The 22,323-nt window shown below is 42.5% G+C and overlaps 1 protein-coding gene and 1 long non-coding RNA gene across 15 annotated transcripts in view; both read left to right on the top strand.

The window, feature by feature from the left end:
• SEPTIN7 (septin 7) overlaps nt 1-7,685 on the top strand; it is a 118,920-nt gene extending 111,235 nt beyond the window's left edge. For all 11 annotated transcript variants that reach the window (XM_040472259.1, XM_040472260.1, XM_040472258.1 and 8 more), the window contains 3 exons: nt 604-739; nt 5,402-5,541; nt 6,589-7,685. In XM_040472259.1, coding sequence (XP_040328193.1) covers nt 604-739; nt 5,402-5,541; nt 6,589-6,628 — 316 coding nt within the window. In that variant the 3' untranslated portion in view covers nt 6,629-7,685. The remainder of the gene's footprint in view (nt 1-603; nt 740-5,401; nt 5,542-6,588) is intronic.
• A 7,546-nt stretch (nt 7,686-15,231) lies between these two features.
• LOC121028490 (uncharacterized) lies at nt 15,232-20,993 on the top strand. 4 transcript variants are annotated; one of them, XR_005789252.1, is made up of 5 exons: nt 15,232-15,944; nt 17,934-18,126; nt 18,259-18,320; nt 18,544-18,727; nt 19,804-20,993. It is a non-coding gene; the product is annotated as an uncharacterized LOC121028490 (long non-coding RNA). The 4 variants fall into 4 exon arrangements; XR_005789251.1 differs by lacking the exon at nt 18,544-18,727 and having other exon boundaries at nt 15,652-15,944; nt 18,259-18,370; XR_005789253.1 differs by lacking the exon at nt 18,544-18,727 and having other exon boundaries at nt 15,654-15,944.
• The last annotated feature ends 1,330 nt before the right edge of the window (nt 20,994-22,323 follow it).

Below are 22,323 nucleotides of genomic sequence, written 5' to 3'. Positions count from 1 at the left end.
CTGTGTCTCCCTCTCTCTCTGCCTCTCTCCTACTTGTGCTCTGTCTCTCTCTCTCTCTCTCTCTCTCTCTCTCAAAAATAAATAAAATGTAAAAAAATAAAAAATACAAAAAATAAAATTTTGTTTAAAGTACAAAATTAAATAATTTTCTTCTCATTTTCCATGCTGTGAGTATAATTTAGGAATGTTTCCTTTCCATTTTCCTTCTACAGTTTATTTTATGTGTCATCTTTAGATTGGTATGCACTAACTAGCTTTAGAGAAACCTCCTGCTAACAGTTTGTTATTCATGTCTCTTTTCATAATAATTGTGCACTAGAGATTCCAGTTTAAATATAAAACTGGAAGGAAATTCTAGATTAGAAATACAACTTTTGAAGCTTCTAAAGAATTTTTAATGCATTTATACACAAAACTTCAAATCTGCGATCTGTGTCATCTAAGATGGTGTTCAGAATAATTGAAACATCATTTTCAAGCTTATTTTCAAAAAACAGAATTTAGTGATGACAGCATCTCATTTGTTTTCATCGCCGTGTCAGAGTTTTGTATCATACTTCTCATTTTCAGACTTCTGATGATTATCCTTAATGTTCACAACAGGAGCCCTCTTGCACAAATGGAAGAAGAAAGAAGGGAGCATGTAGCTAAGATGAAGAAGATGGAAATGGAGATGGAGCAGGTGTTTGAGATGAAGGTCAAAGAAAAAGTTCAAAAACTGAAGGATTCGGAAGCTGAGGTAGAGCCTAACGTTGTCCCCTGTTACGGACACAGTATTTCTTTTTAAAATAACAAAGGTCTTCAATAGTCTAGATAATAAAACCTCTCTACACATATTTTTAAAAATTTAATATAATGCCCTAATGTGGCGCCTGAGTGGCTCAGTCAGTTGAGCGTCCAACTTCGGCCTAGGTCATGATCTCAAGGTTCGTGCGTTCGAGCCCCACGTTGGGCTCTGTGCTGACAGCTCGGAGCCTGGAGCCTGTTTTGGATTCTGTCTCTCCCTCTCTCTCTGCCCCTCCCCCACTTGTGCTTGCTCGCTCTCGCTCTCTCTCTCTGTCTCTCTCTCTCAAAAAGAAAATAAATATTAAATTAAAAATAAAGGGGCACCTGGGTGGCGCAGTCGGTTAAGCGTCCGACTTCAGCCAGGTCACGATCTCGCGGTCCGTGAGTTCGAGCCCCGCGTCGGGCTCTGGGCTGATGGCTCAGAGCCTGGAGCCTGTTTCCGATTCTGTGTCTCCCTCTCTCTCTGCCCCTCCCCCATTCATGCTCTGTCTCTCTCTGTCCCAAAAATAAATAAATGTTGAAAAAAAAAATTAAAAAATAAAATAAAATAAAATAAAAATATAAAGAAGCTTGGTGCGCCTGGGTGGCTCAGTCGGTTAAGCGTCCGACTTCGGCTCAGGTCATGATCTCAAGGTTCGTGGGTTCGAGCCCCACATCAGGCTCTGTGCTGACAGCTCGGAGCCTGGAGCCTGCTTCAGATTCTGTGTCTCTCTCTCTCTCTCTCTCTCTCTCTCTCTCTCTCTCTCTGCCCCTCCCCCACTGTGGTCACTTACTCTCCCTCTCAAAAATAAATAACATTAAAAAAAATTTAGGGTCACTGCCCTAGTGTAATAAAATGGAGAAATAAAAGCAAGTACGTTGTTTATAATAACGTATGTTTTGATATGTTAGTATTTGAACACATATACTTGGTAGGAAGACATAATAGAATAATTATAATGAATTACGAGTTTTAATGAGCAAATTATGAGAAGTGGAATTATAAGCTATTCCTTATATTCAGTGTAAGAAAAGTAAAGATCAGAGTTTTGGGTGGATGTAAGAATAAAAACTAGTATTAGAATAATCATCCTCATCCTCATCATCATCATCATCAACAACCACCAGAGTTACTTGCATATGAATGAGAGAGAGAAAAAGAGAGAGAGAACCGTAACTGAACTAAGGGCATGCCAGGATAAAACAAACAGCCAAAGGAGAGAAAATGAAGGAATGTGATATTCCTGTAATTTAAATTGGGCTTATTTGTAATATAGTGTCAGAGTAATTGCTAGTGTTACAAAATTGGTAGAGTAGTGATAAAGCATCCCAACAAGCTTATTTACCTTGGAATCCTTCTATAGATGTTGAGGCATGCATTTAGTTTTTATTAATCAAAAAGACCTTGAAGACATTCCCTTACATTTCCTTCAAGAAGTGAAAGATGGAGGGGAAAAGCACTAACATGAGACTCTATCAAGTAAGTAGTTGGTGTGATAGATATTAACATGAAATATTTTTTTAAGTGACCTTTAATGTTAAAATTCAGTGAGATCCCTATGTTTATATGTGGCTCCACTAATAATATTTGTATCTAAATAAATTCAAAGGGGATTCAGATCTATTCTGTTACATCCTTATGGTTGATCTCATTGCCTTTGTAATTACTGCATAAAATACTGAAACCCTCTTTGACTAAATATCTAACAAAGTATTTTAATGCACTAAATAGAATGCATGGAGTGAGTAAAATACTGAAAAATTTTAAAGAAATGTTTTTATTCCACATTAAATTTCTCTTAAATTACTGGGCTTTACATGTAATTTCTTACTTAAAAACAAACAAAACAAAACAAAACAAGACAGGGGCACCTGGTTAAGTGTCCAACTCTTGATTTTGTCTCAGGTCATGGTCTCAGTGTCATGAGATCAAACTCCGGGTTGGCCTCTGCTCTGAGCATGGAGCCTGCTTGGGATTCTTTCTCTCTCTTTCTCTCTCTCTCTCTCTCTCTCTCTCTCTCTCTCTCCCTCCCCCCCTCCCCGTCTCTCAAAATAAATAAACAAACTTTAAAAAAAAAAAAAAGCAACTGTGACTGTTGTTATATTTGTTATAGGCTTAATTCAGCAGAGATACAGAATAGTTCCTTCTTGTTTGAGTTCTCAGAAGACTGCAGGAATAGCAGCCCTGGCACCTGTTATTAAGATGACGTTTTGGAGATTAAATTAAATCTAAGAGTTTGTACCCTTTCGTTAATTAGTGAATAATCTGGAAAAGTCCATAACAGAAGGGGAATAAAAACAGGAATAATCAAGAGTCTGCATTACCTCCAAACTTAAGATTTCTTTGAAAATCTAAAAGTAGTTGAATGTATATTTACTATAGACATATTTTAGTGCTTCCTCCTAAGAGTAAATGTTATAAGAAATAATTATGAAACTGTAGCCAAAGAACCTTTAAAGAGTTTTTATGATTTCTGTAAATGGTGAAAACAGTTTTGAAAAACTTAACTGCTCTTTGAAGTCTGAAATCTTTCTTAGCATGAAAGAACCTGTAAAGAAATCTGGCCAAGTTTGCCCTAATACTGTAAGCCATGTTAAGTATATAAATATATGGGTGAAGGAACCTATTTAACCTTAATAGGTTTTTTTTTTTTTTCAAGTTCATTAGTGCTAAAAGTGTTTGTTTAGGCATAGCTGCTAATGTCCAGCAGCACAGTGCATCAGGCGCACTACTAAGCACCCTTCTTGTGTTATGTCATTAAATCCACACCATAAACCTATGGAGTAGATACTATTGTCCATCTTCCTTTTATTTTCATGAGAGGAAGGATAAATTAACTTGGCCAGTGCTGCATGTATAGTTGTAAGCCATTATTTGAACTCACTTAATTCTTTAAGTTTGCTCTTATTCACTAGATAAATCCACAGTCATGTATCCATAGTTTCAAATCTTAAATCCTGACAAGCTCTGAAAACTGCAAAACCAGACATAGAACTAATAATTTTATTCCACTTGATGTGAATATTTATAAAATTTACTGCAAAAAAATAGTAATGTGTTTGATTATAGGTGCTACCCTAGACAACCCAGGATGTGTTTTGCAAATGTAGTATGTATATATTTCTAAGTAGTGTTGCCATTCTAAGGTCTGAAGTATTCAGAAGTTTGGAAGACATATAACCCCAAGGGTTTCTTGAGAGGGATTGTAACCTGTACTTCTTAACCTACATGCAACTAACACAGAAGATACTTACATACAATAGAAATTTACACATCAAAAATCATGAACACCCGTGAACTTAACTACCCAGCTTAAAAACTAAGACTTCATTAGTTCATTTGAGGCCCTTGTGTGCCTATGGTAGCACCTTTTCTCCTTCTCAGAGGTAACTATTGTGAATTGTGTGTTTCTGATTCGCTTGCATTTTTTCTATAACTAAAGGCATTTTCCTGCATTTCTATTTTCTGATATTTTCTTAGTACCTTGTTTGCTATGATCAGGAAGATGATCATAGCATATTTGACTCATGTTGGCTTAAATTTATCTTAGATGGTTTTATTTTTTAGGAATTGCATGAAATATTTGCAGTAGGAGTAAATTTGAAGTCCCTCTCTGTGGGTTTACAGAATAATTGAGAAAATAAATTATATGCAAAATTTCATTATAATCCAAATTCAAGATGTTAACTCACTGATGTAATATGATCATTAGTAGAACATGATTCCTAGACATCTGAAGATTTTGAATATTTTTGGGGTATTAAGTGTATTTAGATTTAATCTGATTTTTTTTTTATTAATGACTATTTTCTTCAGAAATAGACTGACTAGTGCATAACTGACATTATTTAGTGATCCATTAGGTGAGCTCTCTGTTTCTGCAGTTACTTTGCATGAGTGTTTCTACTTAGTCAGCATTCTTATAAAGCATTGATTTTCAATGTAGGAAAACCACCTGCATTGGAATCTCTGGGGCTTGTTGAAAATGCAGATTTCTAATCTTAACACTGAAAGATTCTAATTCAGTATGTTTTGGTGAGGTCCAGGGTTCAGTATTTTTTAACAGAGCACTCCTGGTGATTTATATGAAAATTAGTATTTGAGAAACTGCTTTATAAGAATTGGGGGAGCTTCCTATGATCTTGGAGCTCTAAATTTAAGTCTTTATGTATACCTGCTTTCATTCCACTTGTCTCAGCTTTCTGAGCTTAGAATTAGGAGGCAGTTCAAATCCTCATTCTTCTATTTTTCTGGCTAATGATTTTGGGCAAGGGACTTAAACTCTGCAGCTGTTTACTCATTTATACAATGGGGACAGTGATGTCTTATTTGCCTTGCTTCTACATACTTATGAATAATGAAAAATGAGGTTATAAGATAGGATATGTCCATTGTAAAGTGCAACACAACTGTAAACTTTTTGTACTCTTTTTTCCTGTTTCCCAAGATTATTCTCTTGGGTCACTGGCCTCCTATAGGAGAAGAAAACCTAGACAGTGCTTTCCAGGTGGTACTCTGAATTTATAGCACAAGAACTCAGTGCTCATAATTTTAACATTAGAATGCTTGGGTGAAACCTACTTCTGTTCCTGATTTCTTAAATAGTTTTATTTTATATATCGTGCTTTGATTTAGCTCCAAAGGCGCCATGAGCAAATGAAAAAGAACTTGGAAGCACAGCACAAAGAATTAGAGGAAAAACGTCGTCAGTTTGAAGATGAGAAAGCAAACTGGGAAGCCCAACAACGTATTTTAGAACAACAGAACTCTTCCAGGTAATTAATATCAGATTCCCAAGAAATGTGTATATTAATGTTTCAAGGAATTATTGTCTTGTTTATTTTAACAATATTAACATTTTAAAAGATATTACCCATTATCACACAACCACAATTATTTTCATGGGTGAATATTTTTACATAGATGGATGCAATCTGTCTACTCTAACAGTATTTCTTTTCATTACAAGCATTTTCCATTACTTAACTGTCTTCATAATTATTACTTAACTGTCTTCATAATTATAACTTGGTAGCTTCATCACATTCTCCCCACTTGACTCACCATAATCAATTTCTTCCCTCCTCCCCTCAATTGTTGGACATAATAGTTGTGTTCGATCGTCAGCAAGCATAGAAAACACTGCTGCAAAAATCTTTTATACAATTTAGGGCTATGTTTTAATTGTGTTATTTCTTTAGGATTAAGTTCTGAAGGTAAAATACTGGATATGTAATTCCAAATACAACTGATCAATTACTTGTTCTTAATTTACATAAAACTTAGTAATATTTGTACCTTGGTTTTGTTCTTTTCCTTGTTAGTCCCATTTAAAACTGAAAAGTTATATCCCTATAAGAATTCTACAATTTACCCTCACTGCTAAATATTTTCAAGGTTAGACATTTGTTCTATAATGCTTTCCTTCTTTTAATTTTTTCCCCAGTGAAAAGGAAAATCTATTTGTAAAAGCAAATGTAATTGAGAATGCAAATAGCAGTAGAAGAGAAGGTACCCTCTTTGATGTCAGTTGATCTTTTTCAGTTTGCACTCTTATTTGGGAAGAATTGTTCTCCTACATTAAAACTGGATTTCTGTCCTATTTTTAGTGTTTATCCTGAAATTTGGTCAAAATTTGATTGTTTGTTACAGATTTGTATTGTCATCATTCACTTCTAAATCTGATAATTTTTTAAGCTAAAAAAAAGTAGTGTTTGAACATCTAACAGTTGTAATTGGGTTAGCCATTGCTACCATCTTATGTTATCTTTAATGTTTATAACATGGCCACTCATTTTGATTATTTTCCTTGAATCATTTAGAACCTTGGAAAAGAACAAGAAGAAAGGGAAGATCTTTTAAACCCTCTATTGACCACCAGTTACGTATTAGTTGCCAATATGCCAGCTTGGACATCAGTGTTTGTTGGATCCGTTTGACCAATTTGCACCAGTTTTATCCTTAATGATGGATTTAACAGCATGACAAAAATTATTATTATTTTTTTGTTCTTGATGGAGATTAAGATGCCTTGAATTGTCTAGGGTGTTGTGTACTTAGAAACTAACAGCTCTAAGTACCTTTCCTACATTTTCTTTTCTTCTTTTTTTTTCTTTCTTTCTTTCTTTCTTTTTTTTTTTATCAAACAGATGTCTTCAATTTAATGCAAGAAAACATTTTACTGTTGTACAATCATGTTCTGGTGGTTTGACTGTTTACAAGATATTCCAAAATAAAAGGACTCTGGAAGGTTTTCATTGAGGATAAATTGCCATAATATGATGCAAACTATGCTTCTCTATGATAATTATAATACAGAGGTTCCATTCAGTGCAGCATATACAATAATGTAATTTAGTCTAACACAGTTGACCCTATTTTTTGACACTTCCATTGTTTAAAAATACACATGGAAAAAAATCCTATATGCTTACAATGCACCTAGAGCTTTTTTATAACAACCTTTTTTTGTTTATTTGTTTGTTTTGGATTCTTTAAATATATGTTATCCTCATTTAGTACCCTCTTTAGCCAGAATCTCATTACTGCTTCATTTTTGTAATAACATTTTATTTAGGTATTTTCCATATATTGGCCCTGCTAAAATAGAATATAGCATCTTTCATATGGTAGGAACCAACAAGGAAACTTTCCTTTAATTCCCTTTTTACACTTTATGGTAAGTAGCAGGGGAAAAATGCATTTATAGATCATTTCTAGGCAAAATTGTGAAGCTAACGACCAACCTATTTCTACCTATGTGCAGTCTCTTTATTTTACTAGAAATGGGAATCATGGCCTCCTGAAAAGAAAAAAAAAGTCACCATTCTGCATTTAGCTGTATTCATATATTGCATTTCTGTATTTTTTTTTGTTTGTATTGTAAAAAATTCACATAATAAACAATGTTGTGATGTAATAGAGTGTGGGCTCTTAAATATTCTACAGTTGATATACAAGAATAGAATATGTTTGGGAAGAAACTTCAACTTGAATTTGTCTCCTCCACAATTGTAACTCATCTTTTCTATTGTATGTTTATTTCATTTAGAATATGGTTAATGTATTGCTTTTCTAATTTATGAGATGTACAGTTATCTCTACTCATTACTCTCATTAATGTTTATACCTCTGAGAACAAATCCCAACTCATTCACATTAGATGAACTCTCAAGTCCCTGGAAACTGAAATTTTGTAACTGGAAACAAGGTGGTGCAATTTAAAGATCAATGATGTAGATTTTAACATAATGCTTTATGGTATATTAAATATAATTAATGCAACCCAGTTCATTACCTTAAAAAGTTGCACCATGTTTGTTACTTTTAAAAATTAATGATCCAAGCAGAAGGAAGTAACTGCTAATTCTTACGAGCCAATATTTTTGGTTTCACAGGCTGAAGGATTTAAAGAAGTCCGTATGCTTAAAAAGATCCTTATTGCTTTTCAAAAAAAAATAGATCTAAAATGTAAAACATATATTAGGAAGATTATTTATGTTATAGTATCTTCAGTTTATATGTAAATTCACCCCAGGGTTACTTTTTTTTTTTATGTTTATTTTTGAGAGAGAGAGCAAGCGAGCACGAACACGGGAGGGGCAGAGAGAGAGGGAGGTACAGAATCTGAAACAGGCTCCAGGTTCTGAGCTGTCAGCACAGAGCCTGACACAGGGCTCAAACTCACAAATTGTGAGATCATGACCTGAGCCGAAGTCGGACACTTAACCGACGGAGCCACCCAGGCACCCTGAGAGTTACTATTTTTAAAGTAAATCTCATGAGGCATTAAAAACATGATTTGGGAATACCGCAATAAAGATTTATTCTTATTTGATGGCCGTCACTAACTAAAAATTGTCTTGGAAAAGTTTTGTTAATCCTAAAATGCCTTCTGCTGTTGAACAACCTACATGGTGTGAGTGGCTTTTTAAAAATAAATTGCCTGTTATTCTAAGACTAGAATCAGGTGTTCCAGAATAACTATAGGTATAATATGCAGGAGTATTTTGTTTGTTTTGGTTCTTAAGTGAGATTGGGTTAACACCTATAACCAGAAAGGTTTGGTTTTAAGGAGTTAACGACCTACTGAATTTGGAGGATGCAAAATGAAAAACTTTGTATAGACCACCTGCCTAACTGGTGAAGTATTAATTCTAGAGTTCTAGAAACAGGTTCTCATAGTTACCATTTAAAAATTCTGTATCTTGTTGTAAGTTTGTAAATCACCTTTATTCTACTACCCTCGTAAAAACTGGCACAAATCTTACCCATATCATACCTAAGGATTTTACCTGAATCTGATACAGGACCTGTACAACCTTACTGGATCTTTTGATTGTTGACTCCAGGCTTTTCAAGCATATTGAGGGCTATTTTTGCTATATGGCCTGTGGGTTTCTGAGAACTGCTATATGATCATTCACAATACATGTAACACTCAGGACATGAGGACAGCCCAGCTTGTAAACAGCAAAACAGGCAATGCCTAGTTTCTGTTGTCCAGAAGCATTATGTAATTGAAGTAACCACGATCTAATTGTGCGACATTGACCAAGTCAGCACCAATCCCAGTGACTGTTTTGGGCACTGCATGGTAGAGCTTTACTGCCACCTAGTGGGATGAGATCTACTTGTCTCATTATCAAGTTCACAATGGGGGAAATTGATAATTGATTGGACACGTGGCTTATTTCTATGTAGCTCAGGTTATACTCTTGAAAGCTAAAGAGATACAGGCTCCTGCCTCTCAGACTCATTAGTTTGGTGTCACTGAACCACCTGCACATTCTGAGTCTTCCCACCTTTTGTGCCTTTTATCCTCTTGGGAGAAACTGACCAAGGAATGTGGAGGTCAATGTACAGTAGGTGAGAAAAGAGGAAAGAGTGTAAGATGGCTTAATGAAGCAAAAGCAGAATGTTGACTTAGCAAGTCATCTAAGATCACTGTCTCCAAACTTTATCCTGTTTCCTTATTGAAATATTCTTGAGCATGTATCCATAATTACAACTGTGTGCATGTGCTGCTGTGTTACTGTGAAATTATGAAACAAAATTTTAAATTGGGGAGGGGGGAGTTTAGCACCCTTCTCAAGCCCCCGTGAACTCTCTACTCATTCCACTTTGGAAGCCATTGACTAGGTAGTATATAGATCGTTAATAATTTTTGTTGACTCCCCGAGGGTGTCCTAGTGAAGACTGCTGTGCTATCCTATTTGATGTGAAAGGAAAAATTACTGTCTGCCACTCCAGTAAATTGAAGTCCTTTCTAATAAAAAGCTTGCAAATGTAAACAAAAGTCCGTGTATTTCATTCAGAATATTTTCCTTACCCTTTGTAATAACAGCTATCCACGTATTGAACACTTATTACCACATTTCAGACGATAAGTTAGTTTTTGTGTATTATCTTCATCTAACCCTTAATAGATACCAGTATCGCCCTTTTACAGATGTGGAAACGGGTTTGGAGATGTTTAGTGACTTAGAGACAAGTGGTAAGTGGCAGAGCTGGAGTTTGATGCAGTCTTGGTGATGAGGTCAGGGCCTCCGTTGCTTTAGTCTTCTGCCGTGCGACCACCTGGTCTGTGCTAGAAAACTGAACACGCTAATCCTGTGTGTTCAGATTCCATCTCTGTGAATTGGGCATGTTACTTCTCCTTTCTCAACATTTGTTTCTGCAGCGATAAGTTAGGGCCCATATCTCTCTTGCTGATTCAGAGTGAAGATTACATTCTGTGACTGCACATGTGAGGTGTCTGGACCTTGAGAGATTATCCTTGGGTGTTGCTGGAAGTGGTGATGCTGGGGCCATGACAGACAAAAGAGTATTGTTTTTCCCCAGTTTTAGGCGATGGTACATTTTCAGTAAGTTTGCGTGGTGCTTGATAGGTCTCTAGACTTGCTTCTTTGTAGACACAGCCTTTTGGAGTTACTAAGTAACTTTATTGTTTCAACAATAAAGCATGCCATGGAAATAAGGTAATTTTGGTGAAGAAGGGTTTTTTACAGTGCCAGTAATGGGAGTTCTAAAATAATGTCATTCTTTGCAAATAGTGCTGGGATGGTTTATCAGAGTATCTCATCTCTGACATTGCTGAAAAAATTGCTTCTTTTCAAGCAAATTGGTTCCCATGATTTGGGATTAATCCATAGAATGTTCAAAGTTTAGTGTCAGCCGTTTTCAACAGAAAATATGGGTTGACAATTTCCTGTGTTCTTTAGAAGCCTTTCAAAGCTTCACAGGAAGAATGAAGACTATTCTTGGCCCGAACATTTGCCCCATGGGGTGCTGGGCCCAGCCAAACAGCCTTGTATTAGCAAAGGAGGGTCAACTGAAAGGAGACCTTGTTCTGTGCCAAGCTCTCCAAGGGTAGCCTGAAACCCCATTGGCCACAGAGAACCACTGTTTAAGGTGCAGTATTTGTGGACCTGCCGAAATCTAAAGCCATTCAGGCTTTCTGAAATCCTTTGGAATGGGGAGAGGCAGCGGGTGACACTTCAGATCTGTGAAGACCTGGCGTAAAGATGGAGAGTTGATGCGGGGGATGGCAAGACACTGCCAACGAATGTCTATTTTTTTGTTCTCTCTTCCAAGTGGGCCCTGCTTAGCTTCCTAGCTTTCAGGTGTGTTGCAAGGTGCAGCGGTTCACCCTGGAGATTTACAAGGTAACAGACCCCAGAAGCCCCATGGGTATGGGGCTGGTTCTCACCAAAATGTGGAGGAACTAACTTGGTCTAGCAGGGGCTTGCAACTTTTCTTTCCTCACTTAATTCCATTGTCTTTGAATTTCACTGGTCTCTTTCATATTTAAATATATGCTCCACTAGACTTGCAGGCACAGAAAAGTTCCCTGTATTTTGGATAAGCCAGTAATTTAAGCCACTTGGCAAGTGGTGGGTGATGTGATGGGGGCCCTGGCACAGCCTTTGGTGTTAGTGTGAGCTCTTCCCCCCTGCTTTTCAGAAGTCAAGGAATGTATGTTTTGTCTGGTGGGAGTGGAGGAAGTTGTCGATTTTATTCCTAGGGATAAGTCTCATATGATTATATAAATGCATGGCTTAGTGTGGTTACTTTAAAAAAAAAAAAAAAGTTGTAGTTAACATTTCAGGAACATAGTTCTTTCATCCAGACACCAAAATAAAATCCTCCTGAGACCTTAGGGTTGCTGGGTAGAAGTGTCAGGAACTCAGGTTGGCATCTTCTCTAAGTTCTACTTCATTAGTGCCTAATTAGACCCCGTCCCTCCTCTTTAGGTGCTTGAAAGATGGAGTAGATGCCACCGAGGTAAGCTCGCCTTCTGTGATCTCTGCATTCAGATGGGGTCGGCCCCGTTATACTTCATGTCCTGAAGAGAAGATGCGCTTTTTCTCCAATTTGCATGAGAGGTAATGGACCCCATCCTACCAGATGAGAATATTGTGACCATATTTCAACTAGGGAGAATACCTGTTTGTCAGACGAGGGGAAATTCAGCTGGAAAGCCGAGGGAAGGAAACAAAACCAGAGAAGAGTACAGCAACAAGCGTATCAAGTGCCTACTAGGTGCCAGATGCGTAAAGTTCACATCAATGCTCAGTTAAAGCTCAGCAGAATTCGATGATGCGGCTACTTAACCCCTTATTAAAAACAGGCAGACTAGGGGGGCCTGGCTGGCTCAGTTGATAGTGTGTGCAGCTCTTGATCTCAGGGTTGTAAATCTGAGCCCCTGAGTGGGTATAGATATTACTTTAAAAACTAATAAAATCTTTAAAATAAAAAATAAAGCCAAGCAGTCTAAAATTTCACTGAATGAATATATAACATTTGTATTAGCCCTTGTGACACGCAAAGTAACAAATGCCCCCTAACCTTGGTAACAACTACAGTCAAACTGTAATAATGTTTGTTATCTTCGTTTCTGCAGGCCAGGAATTAGCAGGCTGGTTCGAGCTAGGCAGTGGCGTTAAAGATGTTGGCTTGGGGCTGTAGTCCTCTGAGGGCTTGACTGGGGCTGGAAGTCCCGCTTCCATGATCGTTCACTCACATCATTGGCAAGCTGGTGTCAGGAGGCCTCAGTCCTTTGCTCTGTGGGTCTCTCCAGGAGGCTGCTTGAGTGTCCTTGTGACATGGTGGCTGGCTTTCTCCCAGAACAAGTGAACCGAGAAAGAGCAAGGCTCAAGCCACAATGCCTTTTATTACCTAGCCTTGGAAGTCACACAATGTCATTTCTGCAATATGTTTTTGCAGCTCAGCCCTGTTAAACGTGGGAGGCCTCTGTACAAGAGCTGGAATACTAAGGAGGCTGCTGCCACAACATTTTATCTATTTTCTGGTTAACAGATGATTTTTAACTTTTACAAATAATGCTGCGGTGAACATTTCTGTATACAGCTTCTTGCCCAAATATACAAGATTCTACAGGCTTGTGTATCGACATGAATAAAGCCAGCAAATCTGTGGCCTTTGGGTTCTTAAGCTTCTCTCAAGGTTTCTGGAAGGCATCTTATAGAAGTTTGTTCCTTGGCCCCTCTTCACTCAGACCAGATGTTCCCACAGTCCCAATGCACAGCCTTCATTAAGCCCAGGCTTACATCTTGACCAGAGAAGAGAGCAGGATCTCTCCCCCTGCTTCAGAGTTTGAAAAACCTCGGGGAAGAACTGCCACAGGCCCAGTATGATGACTGGCAGACACGGTCACTGAGAGAAACACTGTGAGCCAGACAGCATCCCTGCTCCCTCGAAAACCGGTCACCCCCTAGGGATTGTATGTACATAAGGGGCCAGTTCCGCAGCCAACCTGGACCTTTGAATCAGTTCAACTCACCCCCACCCCACAGCCCAGCTCTGGGCCATCTGGGGCTTTGCCCGTGTTGGTTGCGGAGCTCTGCCTAGCGCACAACCTTCTTCCCCACACCCAGGCAGCCCCTGAACCTTTGCCCTCATGACAGTGCACCTTTCGCCCGCCCTCCTGGCAGTCTGTCCTGGATGTAGGTTTACCTCTACTCCATGTGTTATGGATGCACCCAAAGCCCACATCCCAGCATCAACCCTCCCTGCACCCCAGGGCTGGCTTCCTACCGGTACCCCTAACAGATTGTAAGTAATGCCAATTAACTGTTTTCATGAACTTTCTTCTTCTAACTTACAATTTTGACAAAAAATGTTTTTCTGAGCCATCTTTGACTCATTTGCACCTCCACGCCCCTTAGGTGTGTATTTTTTAGAAACAAGGAGATTCCTTTCTGGTAATAGTATAATAATCAAAAGTTGATGGAATTTAATGAGCTTTTAATAAAACTTAAAAACATTTAAATATCTTCTTTGCTACCTTATCTTCCAATATATTATTTATGTATTCATATTTACATACACTGCATTTTGCATTATGGCCCAGCCAATTCTGGTTGTTGTGCTCGCATTTTCCTTAAAATAAATTTAAAGGGGGTCACTTTAGCGTTCCTGGGCCTGGACCTCTTGGGCACCAATAAACCCTGACGGTTGATGGCACAGAATCAGTGGCAGTGTTGACATCAGAGTCCAGGGTCTAGGCTCCCAGTTTATTTCACTCTACACCATATGGGAGTATACACCATTCATTCAATCATTCATTCCATCCAACCTTCTCTTGAGCACTAGGTCTCATGCGTGTGACAGCTAGGGGACACGGGTGAATGTGCCCACTCTGCCCAGAAGAGAGGTGCCTGATGAAGCGTAGGGTCACAGTTGCAGACAACTGGGTGCGCCCAACATTTGTTCCCCTCTGAGGGTCCAGTAATGGCCAAAACCCTCAGGCTCCCTTCCCCACGCCCCAGGCTGCGCTGGGCCCAGCCTCTGCTCTAGGTGTCCCCAGCCCCGCGCTGGGACTTCTGCTTGCTGCCAGGAGAGACCTGAATCCCGCCGCCACCGTCGGAGGCGGGGTGGAGGGGGTGCTGGGGTTGCGGTTCGGGGTATTAGAGCAGCCACTGGTGGTGGCCCCAGGTCTGACTCGCGCGAGCCGGCCAAGGCGGGCTCCCCCGCGCCCCCTGGCTGCCGTGAACGCTTGCGCGGGCCCAGGCTCCCACGCGAGTCGCCCAGAGCCTCCACTCTCCGTGCGCGGCCAGCCCCGTGCCTCCTGGCATCTGTCTCTCGGGGTCAAGAGGGGATTGGGATCTGTGGGGACAGACCCTGCTTTACTCCTACGGGCCACCATTCGAGCGTCAGCGGCGCGCGGCGGCCCTTGGGACAGAAGGGGGCAGCATCTCCACGCAGGCTGGGACCAGCGCCGGAAGGTGGCTTTCCTAGGGGCCTCCCGGCGTGCGGGCCTCTGCTAGATTCCCCACCACTCAACAGCCGGGTTTTATTTTGTTTCGGAAATACTTCAGGACCTTCTGTTACTTTTATTTATTTAGGGAAGAGTTAAGAATGTTACAAAAGTAGCTTAGGCTCTTGGAACAGACCAAGCAACCAAAGATAAAGACAGTATTAATGGTGTAGCCATTCCTCAAAAAGTTAAACATAGAATTACTACATGACCCAGCTCTGAGTCATATAACCTAGAAGACTTCCACTTCTGGGCATATACTCAAAAGAAGTGAAAACAAGTTTCAAGCAGATACTTGCACACCCACGTTTACAGCAGCACTCTCCACAATAACCAAAGGTGGACTCCTCCGGGTACACTCGCATGGATATACCAAATGTGGAATATACCACAGTGGACTATTTGTCTAGCCTTAAAAAGAAAGAAAATTTGGACACATGCTACAACACAAATGGATGACCTTTGAGGACATTAGGCTCTGTGATAAAAGCCAGACACCAGACACAAAAAGACAAATGTTGCATGATTCCACTATCCAGAATGGGCAACTTCATTGGGACAGAAATTAGACTAGAGGCTACTAGGTTCTGGGTGGGGGCACCAGAGAGTTATTGCTTAAAGAGTTTCTCTTTGGAGTGTTGAAATTTCTTGAAAATAGTGGTGATGGCCACAGAGTATTGTGAGTGTAATTTGTGTCACTGAAGGCTACAACTTTGAGTTTACCTCTCTTCGTCCCCGAGGCCAGGGGCAGTGGAGGAACTTAACAGGAGCCTGGAGTCATGTAAATGGAAGGGGCAGGATTTGAGCAAGATCAGTGTGGGCAGCCTCCCTCCAAGAGGCCAGCAGCCGTAGTGAAGTGCTTCTCAGGGCCTCACACCTCCCTTGGAGTGCCATGTGGTGAGTGGCTTTTCTTTTCTTTTTTTTTTTTTTTTTTTTTTCTTTCCTGTGGGGATCTGACCTTGGCCTGGGCCTGCTCTGGGCTTTAGTATGCTGGCCCCAAGCTTCCCTGAGACAGAGAGTGACAGTAACCGTTGGGGAACCCATTGTGGCCGGCTCAAAGCTCAGGTTAGCACAATGGGAAGGAGGCTCTGGTGGCTTTGCAGAGGCCCTCTCTCCTGCTGAGGTATGGCAGGGGTCACTGTGACCACCTCACACCCCCACCCCTCCCTGGGCCTTCACCACCCCCAACAACAGCCCCTCCCATGCCCCGCCCCCATGAAAGCTCAAGCTCCCTCCCCCCCTCCCATGGCTGTCTCCACCAGTCCTGTTCTTTCCTCCGGGGCTGGAGACTCCCCTGGGACCCACACGTAGCCTCCCCTCCCTCCCCAGCCCTGCATATATTGCCCAACAGGCACATCAAACTTCTGCTTGTGCTTCCAAAAACTGGGGAGGGGAAAGCTTGAAAGTTGACATTTTAAAAAAGGACATCAAATTACTTATTATGGGAAACCAAGATTCCAGCAAATCCTGGCTTGTGGTAGCTGTTTACGGTTATAAGTTGTTTCTACTTTGAACTGTATGGATGGCTGTGGGAGATGCTGGTCCTCAAGGGCTTATACTTCTTCGTGTCTTCAAGTGGCCCCACCCAGCCTGCCTGGAGGTGGGTCTTCTGCCCCCAGCTTCTCGCTTACTCTCACGGGGGCCTGACCATCACATCCCTCGAGGCCAGGCCAGGGAGGGCCGGGAGAGTGGGTGGTAAAAGTTTGCATCACGGGAGTTTGCCGTCTATCCAGTGTGGTGTGGGGCAGGCGGGCCGCCCAGTGGAAATGCTTAGGAGAGAGGAGACTGGGAGAGGGAGAAGCTGGGGTCGAGGCCAGCCTGCAGAGGAGCACGAGCACCCAGTGTGCCGTTTTGGGCTCTGATCAAGGGCAATAGGGCACCTGCTTCCTGACGGCTGGGGAGTGGCAGGCACCGACCGAGGTCTCCTGGGAGTATCAGCATGGCCAGGCGGGGGAAGTGGGGTGCTGGGATTAGGAGTCCCTAGTGACCTCACCATGTCCTCCATGGACGAGCAGACCTCTCTGGAAAAAGGGTTTGATAGACACTCGCGTGTTCCTCCTGGAGCTGTGACAGCACACAGAGGGTCGTCACAGGGTTAATTGGTTTCGGACGTTGCCTAGCAGGTGGCCTGGTTATGGGAATGGGCCTGTAGGTGGAGGCCAGTCTGTCCCCCCACCGCCTGTGCCCTGCCCATTTCTCTGAAGAAGGTGAGAGGAGAGGGCGAAGTCTGTGCCAGGACCCCCCCGCCCCCGACAGAGCCGGGAACACAACTCCCAGAGGGCATGGGGAGGCACCGCCCCAGCATTGGGCTCCCTCTGCAGAGTAACCCGTCCTGGCCTCCGCAGCCACAGCAGCACTGACTTCCTGGGGCTCTGTTAACAGTTTGGGATTTCAAGAAGTAAAAGGGCCTCAGTTTCCCCATCTGTCAGACTGGAGCAGTTGCTCCCTGACCGACAGCTTCACAGAACTCTTGTGCTAAAAGGGGCAGTCGATGTGCAGCACTTTCCCTGTGTTCAAGGCTGTTGGCCCACAGACAGGGGGCACCCCCATGGTGAAGCGGTCTGCCAACGTTGCCTCTTTACAAGTGGATTCGTAAGTCTGTCCTTTGGAATTAATTTCCCATAGATGGAAACACGTGGCAGATGAGGGATGCGTGCTGCTTCTGCAAGTGACACAGCTAAGGGACCATGATGGCACAGCCACAGATGAGTTTGGCCTTGAAAGAAGTGAGAACCCAGAGTTAAAGTCAAACCTGGCCAGTGGAAGACCTCACAGCATCTGCAGCATCTGGGACTCTGTGTGGTGTGTGTGTGTGTGTGTGTGTGTGCACGCACACGCTTAGGGAGGCCATTTGTGATACCCACTGTTGGGCCTTCTCTTCACTAGCGGTTCTGTCACTAAAGAGAAAGGACCCCCTGAAAGTGAGAGGAGGAAGAGGTAGGAGACCGATTATCTCGTGGCTGAACCTTCTGTCAACGTTTTCGGAAAGAGCGGGGTGCTGTTCATTCCCAGGAAGGTGGTGAGGCCAGCACAGTACAAGACACGACAGGATGAACTTCTGGAGCTCTGGCAGAACCAGGTTTGGAACACATCCCCTGGGAGGGGCCGGTGGAACATACCGGAATAATCCAAAGTAATTACACTCGTCTCAACCACGTACATCAGGCAGGTGCCTGACCCTGAGCAAGCTCCCCCCACTTTTTTTTTTAAGTCTCACATTCCTGGGGTGGAGAACGGAGACCATCATCCGTACCTCGCAGTGTCCTTGTGAAGGTAAAGCGAGACTGCGTCCATCAAGTGCCTGGCAAAGCATCTAGGATACAGTAGGTGCTTAATAAATATCAGTGTAGCAGGATGCTAGCTGAAAGATTGTGAAGTTCCAGTTTCTTAGTTTTGTGGGTGTTTTATTTAAGTCATTCTGTTCTTCCTTGAGGGTGGAGGCCAAGTGGGCTTATGGCTGATTAGGAGACGAGGAACGGTGTTTTTCTCCTTCCAGGAAGAGAACTTTACTATTCTTAAGATCTTGACCTCCTTTACATCCAGAAAACCTTTGTAGTTTTAAGGCTGATGGCCTGTCATGGCACAAAGAAGCAGAATGGATGTGTTCCATTTTGGAGGCTTGAAAAGGGCCCAGTGGCCTGCGCCTGCCAGTTAGCCCCCAGGGGCTGGAATAACAAGCGGTAAGTTGGCCTCTGGGAGGGGAGAGGGCTGTGGGGACCGAGGGGCCTGTGTGGAGAGCCCTGGGCAGCCCCAGTGGGGAGGGTTGGAGTTTCCCTGAAGACCCCCCCCCCCACTGGGCAGGGCCCTGCCAGATTGCGGGGAGGGGGCCAGTGACCATGTGCTGTGGGGCGAGACCACAGCATTGCCCATGTGGGGGGAGTCACCATGACCTAGACCTTTTCAGGGCAGTGTGACCTCCCACCCCCACCCACACATGTTGTGGGATCCAAAGGAAGAGTCCTAAAATTTCTGATTTGAAATACCTCCCAGTTAGTAGGTGATTCCTAATAAACCAGAGGGGGAAAGCCTAACATTATTTGCATCTCGAGGCCAAGAATTCCTTGTGAATGAAATGCAGACAGAACTTGGTAACATTTGCTTGCAAATGAATCTCAGCAATTCAGCACCAGACAAAGCTGCTGAAGTGTCTTTTTCATCTGGTCGCTTGGGTTCTCTTGACATCAAGTGGATAGAGGCCCGGGGAACAACAAGCCACCCCCCCCCCCAGAACAACAACAAAGACTGGGCGGGGGGGCGGGGTGGCACGCAAGAAAAGGAGCCCAGTACCATTTATTTGATTAGAATACATGTGAACACACAATACATTCTTATAGGGACACTCACCCACTCAAGGATACGGTCTCGCATTGGTGAAGGACATGGGGACAAAGGGAGTCCGTGAGGAAAGACAATGTTAGGAGAGGGCCACCTGGCAGTGGCACCTGGGTCCTGAGGCTAGAAGGATGACCAGAGCAGCTCTCTGCAGAGGCCACTCAAAGAGGTGAGACAGGACATGATGGGCATTAACCATGAAGGTTCTGTCACAGGTCCCGTCAAACCTTTGGGGATGCAGGAGGCTTTGGGGAATTTAAACGCCCGTGTCTACCCTTTTGTTCAGGTTGAGTGTCCAGTGTTTGACTCATTCAGACCCTGGCACCTGGGTGGATTCATGCGGGCTCACCTGGAAATGTCTCAGGTTCCCAGTAAACATAAACAGCTTGTGTCTGATGGGGATTTCCTCTATGATTTCTTTCAGGAGTGACATTGAAAGTAAATTGTTCTACTTAAAGAGTTGAATCTTCACACATCTTTTCCTGTGGCTCCAGAACTCTCTTTTTCTATCAGGCTTTGTGGCTTTTATACAAGAACCAGAATTGAGGGCCAGGCCACACCCTGGACAGTCCTGGCCATGTCCTAGCCACTGACCCATAAGTGATGGGAATTATCTGTGGATTGTCTTTTTCGGGGAGATGGGGTGTGACTACAGTTCTGATCAATGATGCTGGTGACACTTATCTTTATCCAAAGAGACACATTAGAAACTTAGTGCTGTGTGGCTCCAAAGGGATCCCAGTCTTCCTGGGAGAAATGGCTAAGTCAATGATGATATAAGCAGAGAATGTAACATTTTGCTCTATGAAAAATCTGACTTTCAAAGCTTTCTTATTGACATGGGAAAATGTTAACATCACATCCATTCTGATAATCCACACCGGTGCCTCTGCGGCAGAACACCAGCTGATGAGAGAGGAACAGAAGCACAAACAGGCCACGCCCGAATCTTCTGGAAATTACTCTTTGGCTGGTTTCCATCCCATAGCTAATTGGTGTGCTTTTCAGACCTTGTGAACCAGAAGCGATGGCCCCAGGATCACGAACTTCGCAATTGGAAGCTCAGCCTGTCTTGGCACAGAGGGAGAGCCTTTGCTCCGCAAACCGTGGGTGATCACTCCTACTGGGAAGTCCAGGGTCAGCAGTCTGGGGTCAGGGTTCCAGGTTGGGTTCAGTGATCAGGGCTTCAGGGCGTAGGACCCTCGTGCTTCCTGTACAGGCTGGGGGCAGGGGCCCTGCCTTCCTGCCTTCTCACGCCAAGTCCTAAGGTCATGCCCAGGTCTCTGGACCCCTGCCCTGTATCTGGTAAGGGACTTGTTTCTAGAATATGTAAAGAACTCCTACAATTTAATAATAAAAGGACAACCCAATTTAAAAAATGGGCAAAATATCTTAGTAGACACTTGTCCAAAGAAGATATACAAATATGTAAGCACAGGAAAAGATGTTCAACATCACAAGGCATTGTGGGAATGTAAATCAAAACCACAACCAGATACTAATTCACACAGTAGGATGTTGATTATTAAAAATCCAGATAAGGAGGGGCACCTGGGTGGCTCAGGTGGTTAAGTGTCCGACTTCAGCTCAGGTCATGATCTCATGGTTCATGAGTTTGAGCCCTGTGTCGGGCTCTGTGCTGACAGCTCAGAGCCTGGAGCCTGCTTTGGATTCTTGGTCTCCCTCTCTCTCTGCCTCTCCCCTGCCCACACTCTGTGCCTCTCTCTCAAAAATAAATAAACATTAAAAAAAAAAAAACCCAGATAATAACAAGTGTTAGTGAGGTAATGGAAAAAGTAAAATCCTCACACACTGCTATGGGAATGTAAAATGGTATGTTCACTTGGGAAATAGTGTGGCAGAGTTATCATTTGACCCAGCAATTCCACCCCTAGGTGTATCCCCAAGAGAACTAAAAATATATGTCCACACGCAAATTTGATCATGAATGTTCATAGCAGCATTATTCATAATATCCAAAAGGTGGGAAGAACCCAGATGTCCACCATCTGGCAGGTAACAAAATGTGCTATATCTACACTATGAAATATTATTTGTTATAAAGAAGGAATGGGATACTGATATGTGCTACCTCATGGGTGAACCCGGAAAACATTATGCTAAGTGAGGAAGCCAGTCACAAAAGACCACATATTTGAAAAAAAAATTTTTTTAACCTTATTTATTTATTTATTTATTTATTTTTTAAATATATTTCAACGTTTATTTATTTTTGGGACAGAGAGAGACAGAGCATGAATGGGGGAGGGGCAGAGAGAGAGGGAGACACAGAATCGGAAACAGGCTCCAGGCTCTGAGCCATCAGCCCAGAGCCCGACACGGGGCTCGAACTCACGGACCGCGAGATCGTGACCTGGCTGAAGTCGGATGCTTAACCGACTGCGCCACCCAGGCGCCCCTAACCTTATTTATTTTTGAGAGACTGAGAGAGACCGAGCACGAGCACGAATGGCACAGAGAGAGAGGGAGACACAGAATCTGAAACTGACTCCAGGCTCTGAGATGTCAGCACACAGCCCGACCTGGGACTTGAACTCATAGACCGTGAGATCATGACCTGAGCTGAAGTCAGACGCTTAACTGAGTCACCCAGGCGCCCCACAAAAGACCACATATTGTATGACTCTATTTATGTGAAATGCCCAGAAGAAGGCAAATCTATAGAGACAGAAAGTGGCTCGATGTTTGTCAAGGACTGAGAGGTGAATGGGGGTGGGGGTGACATACTGGGGGGTGATAGCTAAAGTGCGCAGGTTTCTTTCTGAAGTAATGAAAATGTTCTAAAATTAATTGTAGGGATGGTAACCCAACTCTGAAGAGAAAACAAACCACTGAATGACACATTTTAAATGGGTGAACCATAAGGTATGTGAATTGTATCTCATTAAAGTTGTTACCAGAAAATCTTAGGGACTAATTACTT

Source organism: Herpailurus yagouaroundi, unplaced genomic scaffold (assembly GCF_014898765.1).
Source record: "Herpailurus yagouaroundi ecotype Mexico unplaced genomic scaffold, PumYag 100, whole genome shotgun sequence".
NCBI classification, from domain to species: Eukaryota; Metazoa; Chordata; class Mammalia; order Carnivora; family Felidae; genus Herpailurus; species Herpailurus yagouaroundi.
Note: the sequence above shows the minus strand (reverse complement) of the source record. Positions and strands in the feature narration are given on the sequence as shown.